The 20,685-nt window shown below is 45.2% G+C and overlaps 2 protein-coding genes across 5 annotated transcripts in view; one reads left to right on the forward strand and one right to left on the reverse strand.

Moving 5' to 3' along the window:
- Nucleotides 1-2,857: 2,857 nt before the first annotated feature.
- Nucleotides 2,858-10,104, reverse strand: DTX3L (deltex E3 ubiquitin ligase 3L). Of its 2 annotated transcripts, XM_041764484.1 has the most exons (5): nt 9,927-10,104; nt 8,310-8,521; nt 4,877-6,421; nt 4,186-4,403; nt 2,858-3,107 (listed from the first exon to the last, which is right to left on the reverse strand). In XM_041764484.1, exons 1-5 carry the CDS (start codon nt 10,102-10,104, stop codon nt 3,038-3,040), a joined length of 2,223 nt encoding a protein of 740 aa, XP_041620418.1. In that variant the 3' UTR covers nt 2,858-3,037. The 2 variants fall into 2 exon arrangements, with proteins under 2 accessions (XP_041620418.1, XP_041620429.1); XM_041764495.1 differs by lacking the exons at nt 8,310-8,521; nt 9,927-10,104 and adding an exon at nt 7,098-8,300.
- PARP9 (poly(ADP-ribose) polymerase family member 9) overlaps nt 10,100-20,685 on the forward strand; it is a 34,866-nt gene continuing 24,280 nt past the window's right edge. The window contains exons 1-4 of one of the 3 annotated variants that reach the window (XM_041764459.1): nt 10,100-10,243; nt 15,283-15,394; nt 16,185-16,218; nt 18,325-19,172. In XM_041764459.1, coding sequence (XP_041620393.1) covers nt 15,371-15,394; nt 16,185-16,218; nt 18,325-19,172 — 906 coding nt within the window. In that variant the 5' untranslated portion in view covers nt 10,100-10,243; nt 15,283-15,370. Of the gene's footprint in view, nt 10,244-10,364; nt 10,570-15,282; nt 15,395-16,184; nt 16,219-18,324; nt 19,173-20,685 lie in introns of those variants that run through there. The other 2 variants (XM_041764476.1, XM_041764468.1) reach the window with 2 other exon arrangements.

Consider the following 20,685-nt stretch of genomic DNA (forward strand, 5'->3'; position numbering starts at 1 on the left):
TGGGATCATGATCTGAGCCAAAGGCAGGTGCTTAACTGACTGAGCCACCCAAAGCGCCCCTCTTAATACCAGCTTCAATTCTTTTTTTCCTTTGGAGAGAAGGTGTCCTGATTTGATGGTACCCAGCGAAGCATCTGGGTAATCCAACAGTGATGCTGGAAAGGTGAAAAAGAAACTGTAGGAGCAAAGAGGGGGCAAGTGTGGTTTGATAAGGTATGATATCCGCTTTCCCTAGGAGAGAAGAGATGAAGCTGGTAGCCTACTTTTATCTTTGTAATAACCTCTGTGTTAAGGAGAAACAATACTAAGCCATGTGATTTCCACCACCCAAAGTGGCAACAGTGAAGTCAGTCCTGTTCCATTTTGCTGTGATGTTATTTAGCAAATAGCTACACACAAAATCAGCTGCAGACATCTGTGCAGCACATGATATACCTCTACACTGCTGGTGTTGTAGAGAACTCCCAGAATCTCATCCTAAGGGAAGAGAAAAAAGGAGCAGGAGAGGAACACAGAAAATATGTTCCTAATATGGATACAACTTTATTAATTTTTAAGATACTCTTGATTTATTTATTTGAGAGATCGAGCACACGTGCTTGAGAGTGTGGGGAGAGGGGCAGAGGGAGATGGACAAGCAGACTCCACAATGAGCTTGGAACCCCATGCAGGGCTCCATCCCAGGACCCAGAGATCATGACCTGAGCCCAAATCCAGAGTCAGACACTTAACTGACTCAGCCACCCAGGCACCCCTGGATATAACTTTATTTAAAGCAGATACAGATGATAATACCTTCCACAGAACAAGAGCAGTAATCCAAAGGCTAGGATCCAGAACTTAGCAGGACCCAGAGTTTTGCTTTCTTGAAGCAAATTTAGCTAAAAGATCAGCAGACCCAACAATCATAACAGTAAAGACTTTCATGAATCATCAAAAACTAAGTGAATAATCTGATTTTTAAGAAAAGACCTATCACTTAAGCTTTCTTAACTCTTGGAAAAAGGAAAAGATCCTGGGTTTTTAAGTTCTTCAAATAGGACATCATCCTTGGAGGAAATCTACTTTGAGCACTGTGCAGGAATCCATTTCTGAGAGAAGCCCAGGATAATGGGAACTCCTCAGCCTGCTCCTTGGAGAAGTCTCCTGCAGGAGGCAGGGTAGCCTGGGGGTGTGGAAGCCCTAGGGCCGCACTACCTTCTTCGCATCCCAGCACTTCTACTTATAAACTATGTGACCTTTGTCAATGTACTTCTCTCTATGCATCAGTTTCTCAATTATAAAAAGGGGGTAGCATTAATAGTCTCAATCATAGATGCAAAGCCCTTTATCAAGAGGATAAAATACATCCATAATAAATATTAGCTATTGCCACCTGATTAACAAATGTATACCCATGTATATGGGTATTTTTAGGAAAAGAAAAAGACCTCTTGTTCATCTGTTTCGGAGAGAGGCTGGGATGTGGATAACCAGATAATTGGCTAGTATAATTTTCTTCAGACTTAGAGAACCATTTAAAAGCACATTTTGACATGCCATATATTCCTAATAGTAGATCCAATTCACCTTGTCTCTGTCCAGAGAGAGCACCACGGAGAAAGATTATGAGGGAGAAAATAGGACTTGGTGGGACTTAATAAAAGAATGGAAAAACTGCTATGGTGGGGGCTATACTACTGAGAAAGTGATGGTCTTTGGAAACTAAAATAAGGTTATTTATCTGTTACACGGGAAGCAGCGTACACCTAAAAAAGTACAGTAATATCCAGAGAAAAAGAGTGTTCAGAAACATGTAGTATTAGTATGACGGGGTAAATGCACCCCATATGGCAGATTTTAAGAATCAGGAGGGAGCAAGGACCAAATTAGAGGCCTGGTCAGAGTTCAGAGGCTCAGTGTTGTGGAGTAAGAAACTCAGTTTCCCTAATCAGTGGTGAAGTCTCCAGAAATGGCTTCCTTACTTGCCTCTGTCAGAGATGTAGGGAACATATATCCCTATGCTGAGCTATTAGTAACCTGAGTCAGGCAGCAAAAAATTATGAAGCACCAACTGTGTATCAAGCTCTGTGTTGTGAAAAATAGCCTTATTCCATTTATTACCAAAGGTTGCCCAATCTCTGCTTCTGGCCCCTTTTCTGGCCATGGTGAGGGTGGTGGTGGTGGGGAATGTGGGTCTCTAATTTTCCATAATCAAAGCCTTCTTCCCCACCCCCGTCCACACTAGGATTTTACTTATAGGGTACTTAAGGAGCAAACAAAGAAACAAAAGGCTACCTCAGAAATGGCAATAAAAAAGAGTATCAATTGACAGGGACGCCTGGGTGGCTCAGTGGTTGAGTGTCTGCCTTCGGCTCAGGGCATGATCCCCGGGTCTTGGGATCGAGTCCCACATTGGGCTCCCTGGTTCTCCCTCTGCTTGTGTTTCTCCCTCTGCTTGTGTTTCTGCCTCTCGCTCTGTGACTCTCATGAATAAATAAATAAAATATATTTTAAAAATTTTTTAAAAAGAGTATCACTTGTCAGCTACCATTTCAACTGAAGAACACAGATGATTTCAGACCCACGACAGTCCACCCTCTGCTCCCCCAAAGATGACCCAAGAATGAGGCACAATACATATAAAATTACACAGATATTTGGAGCTTTTATCTTCCATAAAAAGTAACACTCCAGAAATGACAGACTAGGAGATTCTTACTCTTACATCCACGACTTCTTGATATGAAAAATTTTATTTTATTTATTTTTAAAATTTTTATTTTTTAAAAAGATTTTATTTATTCATGAGAGAGAGAGAGAGAGGCAGAGACACAGGCAGAGGGAGAAGCAGGCTCCATGCAGCAAGCCCAATGCGGGATTCGATTCTGAGACCCCAGGATCACACCATAAGCCAAAGGCAGACGCCCAACCGCTGTGCCACCCAGGAGTCCGGAGAGGAAAAAAAAATTTTTTTCGGAGATGAAAAGTTTTAAAAGATGTTTCTTCAACTGTGTCTTTTGAAAGCTTGGCTCAAGACATCCTTCCTGCAGTCTTCTTACTCAATTCCTTTATCTTTCAGCTCCTGTTTGACACGTTTCAGATAATCGGGATCAGGGTAGCCATACCTGCAGAAGGAAAAAGGTCCTTAACTTCTTCACAAATGGTCTTAAAAAATATGTACAGTAGATTAACATGTAGTGTTGCAAACATTCAAAAACAATCCTGAAGACAGATGACTTATAATCACTTGTAAGTGTGCAGATGTAAGTGCTCTGCCTGGTAAGTGAGCCTAGCTGTCTGCCCAGGATTGGCCTTGAACAACAAGATGTTTTATTTTCAGCTCACGGTAAGCAGGGACTCTCCTAAAGTCTAATAACTACACTATATTTTTATGGAGGGCAACCGTATTCTACAGAAGAATTTTCAAATTTGGGAAATTTTTGAAAGGCTTAGGATGCATTCCCTTTTGAACACTAAAGGGTCTGAGGCATTCTATTTGAGGTTCATAAAGGGCAAGTAAAGAACAACTGGATTGCTGATGATACAACTTCCACCACTACTAACTGAGACTTTTCCTAGAGTACTATTGGCCAAGTGATTTTAGGATCTCTGTGGACCATTCGGGAGGGGAGGGTAAAAGAAAGGGTGATTTTAAAAGAAGGCAAAGTAAATAATACATAAAATATTACTCAGCCACGAAAAAGGATGAAATCTTGCCATTCGCAACAATATAGATAGACCTAGAGGCTATTATGTTGGGTGAAATCAGGAAAAGACAAATACCATAGGACTTCACTTATATGTGGAATCAAAAATACAACACACACACACACACACACACACACACAGAAACAGTATCATAAATACAGAGAAGAAACTGGTGATTGCTGGGGGAAGGGGGCTTGAGGTGAGGGGTGGGGGGTAGGCAAAAGATGGACTAGGAGGTGCAACTACCAGTTGCAAAATAAAGGACAGACGGTAACTACATTTATCATAGTCAGCACTGGGCGATGTGAAGAATTGTCAAATCAAATGTACAACTGAAACTAATATAACATTGTATGTCAACTATATTTCAAAAAAATACTTTACTGTATCCAATCCCACTGCTCTACAGTCTCCTTACAGCCACGTCCTCAAACTGCCATATTTTACAACCTCTAAATCCCGCTTAGCAATCATTATGTTTCAGAAGGTTCTCACTTTTGTGGCCCTCCAACACGGGACGTTTTGTGGTGGATATCATTCCATGTAATGACATCTGAGACTCCTAGTGTTCGAGACTCTCCCACTGTGAAAATCAGCTTTTGCTCAAAGGCTCTACAAAGCAGTCTCAAAACCTTATTTCCTTCTTCATTATTAGGCAAGTATGCCGTTCGTTGTACTCCAGAGTATTTCTTTCCTGGGTTTGGGTGCTCTTTCTGTGTGAAAAGAAAAAAATATCACATGAAAACACTCCCCAAGTCTGAATTTTACTATACAGATAGATGTACTCATTTGCAGATGGAGTAAATAAAAAAAAAATACCGAAGGTTTGCATATATTTGCAATAATTCCTATTTCTCTTTTTCCCTAAATTCTTGCCAGAGATACTATCCATCTTCTGACTTGCCCCATTCTAACACATAATCACCACCCATTTTTTCTCTGCCTTAGCAGACACAAAAGATACCTAAGTTATCAGCAAACATTGCTACCTTTATTACTGTTATTATTATTATTATTATTATTATTATTTAAGGCCCTTGAATATAGAAATATATATGAAAATACATTCCATGTATTTTTCCATTTATGGAAATAATTCCTCAGGAATCCAGAGACAAGAGAGTCTCTTTTGCTCTGATAATTCTAGCATCCTGGAAAGAAACCCAAGTACTTCAGAAACACTTACTGTTTGTATGCCTCCTTTCATGTTATAATCAATCACAATGGAACCGCAGGATTCATAACCTGGAAGTGAGTCTTTTAGGAGAGTGAAAGTCATGGTTCCCTCTGGCTGATTGCCTGTCTGGATGCCATAGGAAGTCTGGCACACGGGACAGACCGGCTTATAGGACAAGGCTTTGTTGATACAAGGGGTGCAGAACGCGTGCTTGCACTTCAAGAGCACGTGTTTGTTCCTGATGATGTCCATGCAGATGCTACATTTTTCCTCTTCCTTGTCCTCCCCTGACCCCCCAGAACTGACAGAGTGCTGGAGTGTTGGGGAAGCCATTTCTGAATCATTACTGTCAGTGTCCATGGGTGTTTCGTGGTCCTCATTCCCTTGATCTCCAGCCAACAGGGACAATTCCACTTTTTTACAGATATACTGCTTGGCCTTTGCCAGGTGACTTGGCAACCCAATCAGAGTCATGGACTCTTGACTTAGCACAAAGTGTATGTCTGGATGCATTGTTCTGAAGTCATCAGCGAACTTGGTCCCATGTAAGAGCTTTCTCTCTCTGCCCAGATGTTTCAGCGAAAGAACTTCTCTTACCAGCTGACTTGACACATGTTGATAGGCTTCGATGAAACTTCCGTAAGCATGGACAGACAGATCGAGTTCCCTGTCCTTCGGTTCAAATAGAATGCGCATTTTCTTACTGTTTCCACAAATCTCACATTGAGTGTTGTACTTTTCTTCTATCTCTTTCACCTTCTGGAGTAATTCAGCTTCTACAAGCTTATACCGAGCGGTGTCAACTTCAATCCCATTAATCAGGCATGTGAGAGCCGATATTTTCACAGGTCCCATGACAAGATTTTCAGGGTCTTTTAGGGTAAAAAAATATCTGGCAGAAGAAATGTCATCTTGTGTCCCGAGGAGAGTTAATTCCCTTCCTTTCTCCTTTATAAGGAGCTTTGGAAACCGTTGATTCAATTCCTGCTTGATCTCATTTGCCTGCTTACTGTCTTCAAAAGCAACGCATTCCTGCTCCAGCAGTCCTGCAGTTTTCTGAAATTCACTGACAAAAGACTCTTTAGCAGCTTCGAGGTCACCTGATTGATTGGAGGTGAAGTCTAAATCGACAGTATTCAGAGAACTCTCCTGAACTGTTATTTTTACACCAAACCTTTTCTGTATTGAGTTTATTGTATCAGGATAGATATATTGGAAGTATTCAAAGAAAGGCAAGGGAATTTCAAGGTGGCTGCTTTTTCCTTCTGCCCTGGTTGTTGGCTGGGAGGGGGAAACACAGCTGTTCTGGTGCTGCTGAGGGCGCGGCTCCCTCTCCCCTGTCCAAAGGGAAGACTCATGTTTGTGCCCGCTTTCTTGGAGTTGCTCTTTCAAGAAGTGATGTATTTTTTCAATATCTCCAAAGGTGCCACACACCTTCTCAATTCCATCGTGCCCCTCCATCTTTTTGACCTCGGGGCAGATAGTGGTTATCTGTTCCCTCTGCTCCTTAGAGAACAGGTTACAATTCAGGTCAGCCATGACACAAAGAAAGATCTGAAAATTTAAAAGGAATAAATAAAATCTCTCAGATGTCAGCCCTACACTCTCCTGTCAGGACAACGCCTAAAGACCAGAGAAACCACCAGAAGGTGACTTCTTTCAAATCCTTTCTGCAGAGGATGTAGCAGGCTGCACCCAGAGGTTCTCAGCTCTGTCTGCACATTAGAATCACTTGGGGGAATTAAAACAAAACAAAAGGAAAGGAAACAAACCAACAAGCCAAGGCCCAGGGACATCTCCAGAGAGTCCACTGTAAATGTAGAGCCTGGGTACGAGCATGTTCAAAAAGTGATGTGGACAAAAAGCTGGGCTTCTAGAGCCCTCTGCTATCTCCACTACTGGGGAGTGGGGGGGGAGGGAAGGCACTTCCGCTTTCTGGGCAAGTTGCTGTGGTTCTCACAAGAGTCTGTGAGCTTGGAAAGGAGCCATAAATCTGAAGAGGATGTTTTTCCCTATTCACTGTGTTTTCTCTTCTTCAATTCTCCTCCATTTTTTTTTTCTTAAACTGAGTACCTAACCACATGGGGTATTGCTGGGCCCTCTAAATTCCGTCCTTGAGAAGCTCAAATATAGGATAAAAACACCAGCTGAAGCTGAGAAAAGGACATGCAAATTGAATGTAATACAAAAACAAGGTTTCTCTGTTCTGTTCCCCTCAAGGATTTTGCACCTGCTACTTCCTCTGCACGTAACATCCTTGGTCCAGATCATCCTTCAGGTGTTGCCCAAATCTCGCCATTTCTCACACCTTCATCAGGGCCACCCTGAGTCCAAGCCGTTGTCATCTCACTCCAGGCCTGCTGCAACCCTTCACCTTCTGCTTCCACTCTGGCCCCTTCCTACACTCGGCCCTCCACACAGCAGCCAAAGCGAGCCTTTAGAAACGTAAACCAGATCAGCCCGCTCCCCTGGCTCAAAGCCATCAGGGTGAATCCCCTAAGACTGAAGTTAAAATCCAAAGTTTCTACCTTCATCCCCCAGGGATCTGACTTTCGGTTACCTCTTCGAGTTCCTCTCCTTTCACTCTCTCCCTTGCCCACTGCCTGCTAGCCACACTGGGGGTTAGAGCCCATCCTGGGGCTCAGGATAGAAGCTCCTGTCTCAGGGCCTTTGTACCTGCCCTTCCCCCGGCCTCGAACATTCTTACTTCACTTAGCTAGTAGCTCCCTTACTTCATTCATGTCTCTACCCAGACATTACCTCATGTGAGAGGTTTTCCCTGATATCTTATTTAAAATAATGGCCTGTCATTATCTGTCATCTGTCCTATCTTATTCTTCTTCCTAGCACCTCTGGCAGACATTTTATATATATATATATATATATATTTTAATTTTATGTATATATTTATATATATATTTTATATATATATTATGTATATATTTTATTACATTTTTTTTTTTCCTATCATTATCTGTTTCCCTCACTACAATGTAAGGTCTCTGAGAGCATGGTCTATGTTCCTGGCTGTATTCCCAGCTCCTGTGACAGTGCCTGGCACACAATAAGCAGTTGATATTGTCTCAGGCCAAATGTCTCCTCCTCAGAGAAGTTGCTTCTGACTTCTGGTCAGAAGCAGCACCACCTCTTTCCCCTTCCTCACTTTGGCTCTGTCACCCTCTAAGGCAACACCCTATCATATTATCTTCTTAGTACATATCACTCACTGCCTGAAAGGGTTTCATTTATTTTGTTTACTTGCTTATTGTCTTTCTATGTACCCCCCCCCACCCAGAGGGATCTTGTCTATTATGTTCACTTCTGTGTCCCAATGCCTAAAAGAGTACCTGCCTCCTAGTAAGTCCTCAGCAAGTGGTGGTTGGATCAACAAGGAAAGGAAGGTACAGGGACCTATCCGTCCGCCCCCTCTTTTAATCCTTACCTTTTGGAGACAGGAATCCATAGCATTAGGAATACCTTCTCCCTCTGGATGCTTCTCATCAGACCTCACCTCTTCCTGTGACTGTCTCAGCGAAGACATTCTGGGTCTTGCATTCTTCTCTACTGGATTCTCAGTGGGCTCCAGAAAAATAGTCATAAGTTTGTTGTCAACGAGAATTTGATGTTTTTCTTTCTTCAAGACTCTCTCTTTAGCTTCAATGGAGACATTATACACACACATACACATGGGTAAGACTCAAATAAACCTCTTATTCATGCATCTGTACCTTGTCCCAACAGCTTCCCTAGAAGGCCACTCCCTGCATCCTGGAATGGTGGGTTGGTGACAGGACACTGTCAAACTCCAAAGTGGGCAGGTTACGTTTTTGTTTGTTTTTAAAGATTTTATTTATTTATTTGAGAGAGAGAGAGAGGGAGAAAGAGAGAATGCACGCATGTGCGCCCTGCATGGGGGGGTGCAGGGAGGGAGAAGCAGACTCCCTGCTGAGCTGGGAGCAGACTTGGGGCTTTGGGTCCCAGGACCCTGAGATCACGACCTGAGGAAGGCAGACACACTTAACCGACTGAGCCACTGGGCACCTGCAGCTTACATGTTACTATAGAAATGAAAAGCTCATGATAAGGGTATTAAGTCCATTCTTTAAAAGTCAGGCTTCCGAAACTCTCTCCAGTTTCCCATTTCAATGATATAGAATAATACTCATTCTATAAAGTCAAACGAAAAGAGCAGGAATCAAAGATACAGCCTCAGAATTTCGCAAATGTAGGTCGATGGCCTGACATTCGTAGGGAAAAAAAGGCTGCAAAGAAATGCACCAGATCCGCTCCAGGGTGGTTTTCTTTATTCTTTCCTCTCTCTCTTCTACAGTGAGCATATATGACTATTTGTAATTCTTGGAAAACAAATCAACGGAATAATTAAAATATGAAAGTGGAATACCTAGGGCAGCCCCGGTGGCACTGCGGTTTAGCACCTGCCTTTAGCCCAGGGCCTGATCCTGGAGACCTGGGATCGAGTCCCACATCGGGCTCCCTGCGTGGAGCCTGCTTCTCCCTCTGCCTGTGTCTCTGCCTCTCTCTCTCTCTCTGTCTCTCTCTGTGTGTTGTCTCAGTAAATAAAAAAGAAATAAAGTGGAATACCTAGGGCACCCCTGGGGGGGGCGGGGGGATGCTTAGCGGTTTAGCGCCTGCCTTCAGCCCAGGGCCTGATCCTGGAGACGGGGGTCAAGTCCCACGTCGGGCTCCCTGCATGGAGCCTGCTTCTCCCTCTGCCTGGGCCTCTGCCCACCGCCCCCCCCCCCCCCATTAATAAATTAAAAAGAAATAAAGTGGAATACCTAAATGACAGGAGTTTAGAGGTGTCTAGAGGAGGGAAAGGTGCTCTTCCCAGAGCTGAGAACTCTGAGTGGGGGTGAAGATGCTGGAAAGCATCCCCTGGCTGGGCCTCCTGGGCTCCGGCCTCCCTCTGGAGGCAGCGGGGGGCCCGGTTCGGGTCCCCAGCAGCGGGTGCCATCCTGTGTAGGTCAGCGGAGCTGGGGGGGGTAGGGGGACCCCGCGGGCCCCGCCGCTCTGCACCCGCTCTGCACCCGCCGCTCACCTGCCCTTTCCAAGAACTTCACCTGGAAGGTGGCCTGGTCCCCGGGGTGCGCGGGCTGCACGCTGCACTCGCCGCCGCCCGAGCTCCGGCTCTGGAAGTAGACCCCCAGCTTCCAGCGCGTTCCCGGGCCGGCCTGGGGCACCCGCACGAGCAGCGGGGACGGCGGGCGGAGGGCCATGGCTCGGGACCGGCGCCCGCCGCAGGGTTTCAGTTTCGCTTCCCCGAAGTCCCTCCCCGAGCCCTGCACGGGCGCTCCCTCCCCCCCTCCGCCCCCTCCCCCGCCTCCTCCTCCCTCGGGCGCCCTTCCCGGCGAGCAGGTAGGTCGGCTCGGGGTCCGCAGGTGGGGGGACCGCCCGCAGGTGAGGCCCCCGAGCTCCTCTGCTTGTGCCTTGTTACTGTCACCTGCAGCGGCCGGGACTCCCTCGAACTCCCGGGGAGAACCTACCTGCGCGTCTCCTGACATTGAATCCGTTCACCTGCGTTAGGACGGGGCGCCAGGTAGCTCCCTCTGGCCCCGCAGCCGTGATGGGGCTCGGGGCTCCCACCCGGGTGCCAGGGGGCGAAGATGAGCGCAGAGGCCCTGCTGGTGAGGGCAGGCGGACTTGAGTGAATAAGGAAGCAAAGTCTCTTAAGGCCTCCAAGAGTAAGTTTGAAGCAGAAACTTGTTTTTTTAGGTTTTATTTATTTATTTATTTATTTACTTACTTACTTACTTACTTATGAGAGACCCAGAGAGAGAGGCAGAGGCACAGGCAGAGGGAGAAGCAGGCCCCCTGCGGGTGGCCCGATGTGGGACTTGATCCCAGGACCCTGGGGTCAGGCCCTGAGCCATCCAGGCGTCCCTGAAGCAGAATCTTAAAAAGAGTGAGAGATGGGGAGCATCTGAGGCACCAGAACCCCTGAGACCCGAAGCGCATTGGGAGCCGCCTTGGAGAAGATGAGATGGGACAGGGGAAGGGTCTAGACCAGTGCTGACCAATATAGATAGAGTGGGAGGTATAGGTGCAATTTATTTTATTTTTTTTAATTTTTATTTATGATAGTCACAGAGAGAGAGAGAGAGAGAGAGAGAGAGAGAGAGGCAGAGACACAGGCAGAGAGAGAAGCAGGCCCCATGCAAGGAGCCTGACGTGGGATTCGATCCCGGGTCTCCAGGATCACGCCCTGGGCCAAAGGCAGGCGCTAAACCGCTGTGCCACCCAGGGTTCCCTATAGGTGCAATTTCAAGTGTTTTAGAAGCCACAGTTTAGAAAGGATATGCCCATTGATCAGTTAACATCTGCGGGAAGTGGCCTGTGCACAAAGTTGTTCTGCACCCCCTTTTTATTACAACAGCAGAAGATCGGAAACTCCTTAAATGTCCCTAAGTAGGGAGACCTAGAAGTTTAATAGCTTATCGGTCATCTATATAATGGAATGCAAAGAGCAGTAAAAAGAATGAATAAGCTCTTGATGTGCAAACCCGGAAAGATCTCTAGGATACATGACATGAAAAGGGTGAGATGCAGAAGAGTGTGTAGACGATGCTACTGTGTGGAAAAAATGCCTCCGGAAGGATGCAGGAGGAGCTATTGACACTGATTACTTCTGGGAAGGAAAAGTGGTGAGGTGGGTAGGAGGGAGCCTTTCACATTCTTTTAAATTTGAACCAGTAAATATTATACCTATTCAAACAGTAAAATGTAAAATTGAATATATTTCAATCCTTTAGAAGAATATATTGCCTCAAGGCAAGAGGCTCTGAAGCTCTGAAACGAAATGGTGTCAGTAGGAAAGGAGGGTAGGGGCATATTTGAAAGTGATTTAGGGGTGCTCAGTCAGTTAAGTGTTCAACTCTTGGTCTTAGCTCAGGTCTTTTTTTTTAATTTTTAATTTAATTAATTTGTTAGAGAGAGTGCGTATGTGAGAGAGAGCACAGAGGGAGAAGGAAGAGGGAGTAGCAGATTCCCCACTGAGCAGAGAGCCCGATGCAGGGCTCAATTCCAGGACTTTGAGATCATGACATGAGCTGAAAGCAGATGCTTAACCAACTGAGCCACCCAGGCACCCCTTTTAAAAATTTTTTAAAAAATACTTTATTTCTTTATTTATTCATGAGACACAGAGAGAGAGGCAGAGACACAGGCAGAGGGAGAAGCAGGCTCCCTACAGGAAGCCCAATGTGGGACTTGATCCTGGGACTCCAGGATCACTCCCTGAGCCAAAGGCAGATGCTCAACTGCTGAGCCACCCAGGCGTCCCTTAAAAATTTTTTTTAAAAGATTTTATTTATTTATTTGAGAGAGAGTAAGCAGGGAGGGGCAGAGGGAGAGAGAGAGAATCTCAAGTAGACTCTGCACTGCCCATAGAGCCCAATGCAGGGCTTGATCTCACAACCCTGAGATCATGACCTTAGCCAAAACCAAGGGTCATATGCTTAGCTAACTGAGCCACCCAGGTACCCCTCAGCTCAGGCCTTGATCTCAGGGTCATGAGTTCAAGTCCTGCATTGGGTTCCACACTGGGCATGGAGCTACTAAAAAAAAAGAACAGAAAAAAGAAAGTGATTTAGTTGGTCAGGACCCAGTGATGTGGGTTGGATATGGCACAAGGGAGAAGATTCTAGATTTCTGACTTGAGTGGGTAACTGGTCTATCGGTTTACTAAACTGTGGCATCCAGGAGATAAAGTGTGGATTTTGGAGGAGTTGGTGAGAGTAGAGAGTTAGGGAGTGGAGATAGATTATGGGTCCAGTTTTGCAGAGTCTATGTGCAAGGGGACTGTGGGACATCCAGATGGAGTTGAAAATTGGGGATCAGGGGATCCCTGGGTGGCTCAGCGGTTTAGCACCGTCTTCAGCCCGGGGTGTGATCCTGGAGACCCGGGATGGAGTCCCATGTTGGGCTCCCTGCATGGAGCCTGCTTCTCCCTGCCTATGTCTCTGCCTCTCTCTCTCTCTGTGTCTCTCATGAATATATAAATAAAATATTTAAAAAAAAAAAAAAAGAAAAGAAACTTGGGGATCAGGAGAAGTATAGCCTAGGGATAGTTTGGGAATCATATTTGCAGCTGGTGAGCTGGAGCTTTGAGGATGGATGAGATCACCCTCGGAGGGTGAGCCAAAATAAGCAGAGAAGTACTTTTCAGACAGAGTCCTGGGGCAATCGATTAAGGAGTAAACCATGGAGGTGAATCCAGGGAAAAGGTTAAAGGCGAGGTGAGAACTCACGGGAGGGGCATAGTAGAAGCCAAGAAGGCAGGAATCAAAGGAATCAAAGAAGGAAATGTTGTAGAAAGCAGTCAAGTAAAGATTAGGACAGAAGATAGACTGCTGGGATTAACCCCATGGAGGAGTGGGGTGAGACAAGGGGCCAGACCACAGTGTGCTGAGCGTGAGGAGAGTCAATCCTTCATGCTACCCACGGACAGAAAGAATCAGAACCGGTGATGGAAAATTGGGAAGGTGTTTGTTCTTATTTCTGTTGTTTTTAACGCAAAAGAGACTGGGGTGCCTGGGTGGCTCAGTCAGGTTAAGTGTCCAACTCCTGATTTGGGCTCAGGTCATGACCTCAGGGTCATAATCTCAGGAGCTGGAGACCCAGGTGGGGCCCCCAGCTGAGCATGGCCCCTGCTTAAGATTCTCTCTCTCCCTCTTCCTATGCCCCTTTCTCTTCCTATGCCTATGCTTGCTTTCTCCCCCGCTCCCCCCCCCCCAAAAAAAAAGAAAAAATGGAAAGAGACTGAATGGGGCAACATGCTCTTTCTTTCTTATTTCTTTGGGGTTAAATGAATGCCGCCCCCACGGCCAAGTCTATCCTTAGGTCTTCAAGGAACATCCCTAGGTCTGAAGGAAAAAACAAATGCCATAACCTCTGAAGCAAAGCCCCGGAAGCCCCCAGTGAAGGAGACACCAAAGTCATCCTTCCTTTGTGAAAACAGGAGTGCCCTCTGGTGGCAAAAATGTATCCGTCCTTGCATCTTAGGGTTCTGTTGGACTTGCTGCTTTTCCTGACCTGTAAGAATGAGTGCTCTGCTGCTGTAGATAGAGCAAAGCTTTTTTTTTTTTTTTTCTCTTTTCTTTTTCCTTTTAAAGATTTATTTATTTGGGATGCCTGGGTGGCTCAGCGGTTGAGCCTCTGCCTTCGGCTCAGGGTGTGATCCCAGGGTCTGGGATCGAGTCCCACATCAGGCTCCTTATGGGGAGGCTGCTTCTCCCTCTGCCTGTGTCTGTGCTTTTCTGTCTCTCTCTCTTGTGAATAAATAAATAAAATCTAAAAAAATAAAAAATAAAGATTTATTTATTTGAGAGAGAGAGAACGAGCAAGGGGGAGGAGCAGAGGGAGAAGGAGAAGCAGCCTCCCCGCTGAGCAGGGAGGCTAATGTGGGGCTCCCAGGACCTGGAGGTCATGACCTGAGCCAAGGCAGCCACCTAACCGACTGAGCCCCCCAGGCACCCCCCAGAAGTTTTCTACAGCAAAGGCATTAGAAACCATCTCAGAGGGCTCAAGGCAGCTGTGTGGGCAACAAAGGAAGGTAACTGTGTGTTTAAGCATTTTCATCAGCATTCTCCTAAAAATTCAATCTTTAATTCCTCCCTGTTAGATGGATAATCTTAAGATATGTTTTCACGGAGTTTCTGATTTTTCTCCAGATATTCTCCTTTCTAATTTGATCAAGGATATTTATCACAAACTCGGTGACACACACCTTCCACTGGCACGAGAAAAGTTCCCTCTTTCTTCAAATATCCTCCAGGGACTTCACTCACTCTTAAGGCCTGTTTTCCCTCTTTTTTTTTTTTTTTTTGAATGCTGTGCTCAGTACCTCTTGGTATCATCCTCCTCTTCTAGATAATGCCAAAGCTCACTCGGTCTGCCAAGGCCTGGGTCTGCCCTTACCTCCTCCACAAAGCTTTCCCTGCTGTAGTTCAGGGAAGTAGTTCTCTGACCTGTCCTTACGGTTTCCTTCTCTGAACTGTCCTTACAGTTTCAACTAGAACCTCTCTGTAAGGACGGAAGGTGAATGGCAACAATAGCAGCAAAAGCGATGTGTGCATCTTCACCAACGAAATTATAAACGACTCAAGAGTGGCACCTGGGTGGCTCAGTGGTTGAGCGTCTGCCTTTGGCTCAGGGTGTGATCCTGGGGTTTCGGGATCTAGTCCCACATCGGGCTCCCCAAGGAGCCTGCTTCTACCTCTGCTATGTCTCTGCCTCTCTCTGTCTCTCATGGATAAATAAATAAATAAATCTTTAAAAAAAAACCCACAAAAACGATTTAAGGTCAGAAATCATGTTTACTCTTCGTTCATTGTATTCTTACCAAATTCCCTAAGACACTAGTCAGTGCTTACTGCACCCTTTCTCTTCATTCCTAGAAGCGGGCAACCAGATCTGGGCATAACAGCTTATATCTGGAAACGCAAAATAGAGTACAAACCTTTGAAGACTCCAGGGGCCTGGAGGATGGACTTTTCCCAGGTAAAAAACGTAAGTGCATATAAATGATGAACCTTGATCAGCACACGAAGAGTTCTTCCTATAACAGCTAGAAACCTGAGGTCTTTAGTTTTACTTGGAATTCTTCTTTGGGTTTAATAGCCCAGTGAAAGCTTTCATCTTGCACCACGTGCAGGATGGGGAATCAAGAATTTGCTAATGTAAGCAACAGAGCCAACATGAGGATGGGTGATTTTGTTTTTTTTTTTTAATGTCACCTCAGTGTCATTTTGATTCTATCTACTCATTCCACAATCTGCCTTCACAGGATGAGGGGAGGAGGATGGAGGAGGAAGCAGAGAAAAAGGCACCTCATTTGTTTAAACTGAATATTCCATGTTTGGGCTTGTGTCATGAGATAAGCAATTGAAAGTAGGTCCTTACTGGTGGATGGGGAGGCATAACTGATGAGGTTCGTGTTCCCATGTGTCCTGTTCTGTCTGGAGAAACCCCACAAGCCTTTGGAGATTTGAGGGAGTTGGGGATCATTTTGGTCTGTGACCTTTGGGCCTTGAAAAGCAAGTGTAAATGTTCCCTTCTTCACCTCATCCCAAATTAGAAGTGCACTGGCCTCCAGGTCAGGGTTTGCTGGGACGTGTAGTATTTCAAGTATGTCAGGTACAAAGATTAAACAAACAAACACGTGTTCCCCTTCCCCTTCAAACGTCATAGTTTTTTGCGGGGTTTTTGTTGCTTTGTGTTTATTAGGCTGTGTTTGTCATCAGTAGGCTCCAGTCTGTTGAGTTGCAGTTTTTTTTAAGACCACTTTTATTTATTGCAGGGTTCCAGAGCAGCAGCTTCCAATGAGAAATCAGGTAGGATCACCTCACTTTTGTTTCAGAGGATCTCTGCTCAGATCTTTCCACTGTGGAGAAAGGGGAATGTAGAAGCAAAATGTCTCCCCCCCTCCCCAGGTGCTCAGGTGTGTGATCGCAGGACATTGTGGCCACCCAGCACATGCTTCGCCAGGGAGACTGCTTCAGGGGCAGTGTGACACCAAGAGACATGTTCTCTTAGCCCTCCCATTGATCCTTGCCTTTGCCCACAAGATGTGAGAATCTTCCAACCTTGGCCCTAGAGCTGATGATATTGGCCAAGTGACCTACTGATTGTCCCTTTGTTTAACAAGGGTCGTATGAGCCAAATGGAACCTGCCTGATCATAGGAGTGGCCAACTTGCGATTTTCAACCAAAGCACAGGCCAGCTGGATTTGTCTATTCATGTGCTGCTTCTTTTATTTTTTTAATTTTAAATGTTTATTTTTTTTAAGTTTTTATTTATTTATTTGACAGAGGAAGGGACAGAGAGAGAGAACACAAGGTGGGGAGCGTCAGGCAGAGGGAGAGGATGAGGCAGGCCCCCCATTGAGCAGGGAATCCTATGTGGGTTCCATCCCAGGACCCTGAGATCATGACCTGAGCCGAAGGCAGATTCATAACAGACTAAGCCACCCAGGCACCGATGTGCTGCTTCTTTTAGGTCTTTACGGCCATCAGAGATCTTTCTAAGTGGCTCAGATCAGAAATGGAAGTTGAAGTAAAATGTAATTAATTACCCCATTTTATCTATCTTAGGACCCATATTTTTTCCCATCCCTGAAATAGGGCTACTCCCTATCAGTCACTAAAGTGTCATGGTTTAATTGGCATCATTTCCCCTCTCTCAGTGGCATATAATAATGATGCCTTAGGTTCCAGGAAATACAGTGTCACAGGTGGGGTTCTCCAGGAAGCAGAAACTGACTTGGAGTTAGAGGTACACGGGGATCATAGTGAAAGGAAAAGAGAAACCAGATTGGGTGGTGGAGCCATCAGACGATGATGAACACCTGACAAAGCTCTGCCCATCGCAGGAACCCCACATTGTGCATAAATGGCCTTGCTCAGCCATTGATGGGTGCCACCCTGAGGATAGTGTGGACCTTGGCTGGAAAGCTGAAATGGACCCTGATTGGCTAGCAGCTAGAAGCTGTTGCCTAGCCAAATTGCCCCTTCATAACTGCATTGAGCATGGGGTGGAGCGTGGTGGGGTCTGAGCAGCACCTCTTTTTGTCTGCCACCTACAATAAATATAACCTTCAGCTGGTTTTAATTCCACCAGAATTGTGCCATGAAACTAGAGTATGATGAAGGATTTTTTACTGTGGCACTATCAGTGCTCCACACACGTGCTGGACCCGGCCCCCCACAGGAGCATCCTCAACCAGTGACTCAAGGCAGTGGGATAATTTTCCCCCTCCACTGGTGGTGTAACTGTGAGACACGTGAGCTGCACTGCCCCCTAGTGGAGTTCAGCTTCCTTTGCTCCATAACACACTCCTTTCCTTCCTAGTCCTGTCTTACTTTCCCACTCCACCCTGGTCATTGGCACCCACCCCTGGTGTTTTCTAGAATCACCTCCCAAGTAAACTTGCATTCAAATCGTCACCTCAGAGTCTGCTTTTAAAAGAACCCCAAACTGAGACACTGACCAAAGCAAACAAGTTATGAATAAAAGAAAGCCTCCATACATGTTTGACTCATAATTCCGTCATTTCCAATGCATGGGCCTTAAGCATGGATGCTCTCAGAGTCATCATTTTTACGCAAATTTTTAAAATCTCAAGAGTCCCCATACACATAGTTTTCTCACCACCATCTCTGTAACATAGCAGCTACCATTTATTGAGTGCTCACTGTGTGCCAGGCACAAAATTAGGCACTTCACAGGTGACCTACCACGAAAAACTCTTGTATATCCTTAGTCTAATTACGTGTCTGGTTGAAAAAGAGCATCAGAAGGGGATGAGAGGAAGCTCATCTCACTTTTTGCACATGGAAAACTCAGTCTCCTGATGTGAAGTGGAATTACATCCTTTTCAAAGGAACCCTTTGCTCATTTCTTTCTTTCTTTTTTTTTTTAATCTTCTCTCCTTTTACAGAGACTGCCGCTCTTGAAGAAGGCCACAGTTGGCAAACTCCCATTAATCACAGTCATTTCACAATTTTAAAAAATAATGAGAGTCAGCTGTGTGAAGTCCTTCAGAATAAATTTGATTGTGTCTGTACCCTGGTCTTGCCATCCCCGGAAGGTAACAGTGGACCTCAGCAAGTCTTCAGAGAAATGCTCATTCCTGGGCTGGAGCTGTCTGTTTGGTGGGATGACCTCACCAGGCACGCTGTTGATGTTGTGGTGAATGCAGCCAATGGAGACCTTATTCATGCAGGAGGGCTGGCCCGGGCCCTGGTGAATGCTGGCGGCCCTGAAATCCAAGAGGAGAGCAGAAGATTAATTTCCCAATTTGGGAAAATACCAACTGGTAAGATAGCTATCACAAATGCAGGGAGACTTCCCTACAGATTCATTATTCATGCAGTTGGGCCTCAGTGGACAGCGACAGATTGTGATGCATGTATCTGTAAGCTGCAGGAGGCCATTGTAAATATTCTGGATTGTGCCACCTTTACCTATCCGTACATTAAGACACTAGCAATTCCAGCCCTGAGCTCTGGGATTTTCCAGTTTCCTCTGGACTTGTGCACACAGACCATTGTGAAAACTATCTATTTGTATTACCAAGGGAAGCAACTGGACAATAATTTGAAAGAAATTCACCTGGTAAGCAATGAGCACCCTACTGTTGTTGCCTTTAAAAATGCTTTGGAAGGAACCCTAAGGCTGAACAAACTGGGATCCTGGATGAGTCAAGAAGCCACCTCTCCTTTTGAGATGCTAACTGTGAATAATGTGACTCTCCAGATTGTCCAGGGCTACATTGAATTGCAGGAGGTGAGTCTTTGTTCTCTCATACTGCAAAAGGAGATCCCTGAACTGCTTACTACCTACCAAATATTTTTTAAATGTGTACCATTTCAGATGCTACTTAGAAAGCATCTTGTTAGAGCCAAGAGTATGGACTTCAGAGACAGACCATCTGGATTCGAATGCTAGCTTTGTCCTGTGCTAACTGGGTGATCTGAATCGAGTTATCTTTTGGACCTTGGTCTCCTCATCTGTAAAATGAGAATAATTGTAGCACTTATATCAAAGAGCTGTAATCAATACACATAAAATACTTAGAATAGAGCTCGGCACGTGATAACTATTTATGATTATTATTGACATTTATTCTTAGGCACTATGAGGAGTAGGACAATCTTTGATTCCAAGGAACTTAACATCTATGATACTCTTTATATATAAGAAGAAATTCTCCATTTGAAAAATCTCATTGGGGAAACAACCCATCTGAACGTTTCTAAAGCAACCTATCAATAGTCAACAACAACAAAAAAGTCTTTTTAAAAAATTTTATTTATTTATTCGAGAGAGAGAGAGAGAGAGGCAGAGACACAGGCAGAGGGAGAAGGAGGCTCCATGCAGGGAGCCTGATGTAGGACTCGATCCCAGATCTCCAGGATCATGCCCTGGGCTGAAGGAGGCGCTAAGCCACTGAGCTACCCGGGCTGCCCACAAAAAAGTCTTAATACAAAATGAATTCACAATATCTAAGAGTATGTACATTTGTGACAAGAGGGTGGTGCAGTGGACCGAGAAAGATTAGTTCAGAAGATAAGAGTTTTGAATCTGATCTCAAGTTATGATGGGTATGAACTGGCAGGAGTCGCGGCCTGGGTGGGCTTTAGAAGGACTCGATCGGAGACACACAAAAGTGGTAACAGGCTGAAAATCACAGACTGGACCAGTCAGGGGATCTAGATGGAGCTGTAAGTTGTGTGCTTAATATACTGCTCTGTCAGGGGTTGTAGAGAATACAAACGATAACTTGGCATTTATCCACTGCTTCTTGGGCACAAAGACCAGGGCCCTGGCAAGGCTGAGAGGGAATCAGGGTTGATGCAGCTCCCCTGCTCAGCAGAGGCACCTTAAGGATGGAGATCATGTCTTGTTCATCTTTGTAGCCCTGGGGCCCGGTCTAGCCACGCATCTAGGTGTTCCGCAAATTATTGATGAAAAAGTGAGGGGGGCAGTGGGAAGAAGGGCTGCAACAGAGGATGAGAAAACATATAAGGTTATATATTCTTTTTATTCCTAGATCAGTGATATCACACTTAATTTTCTCCTATGGCCACAATCAAATAGACTTAGTTATAAGTGAAAAAATACCACTTATTTTCTACAAGACAATTAGGAAAGAAGACTAGGGGACCCCACACAATGAAACGTTGATTCACTAAATCATTATTAATATGCCACTTTAAAATTAAAGTAGAAACATCCTAGTTGAATAACTTACTCTTTAACTAAACCTTTATTATATTTATTTATGGCCAGCAGCATT

Source organism: Vulpes lagopus, chromosome 1, assembly GCF_018345385.1.
Source record: "Vulpes lagopus strain Blue_001 chromosome 1, ASM1834538v1, whole genome shotgun sequence".
In the NCBI taxonomy this organism is placed as follows: Eukaryota; Metazoa; Chordata; class Mammalia; order Carnivora; family Canidae; genus Vulpes; species Vulpes lagopus.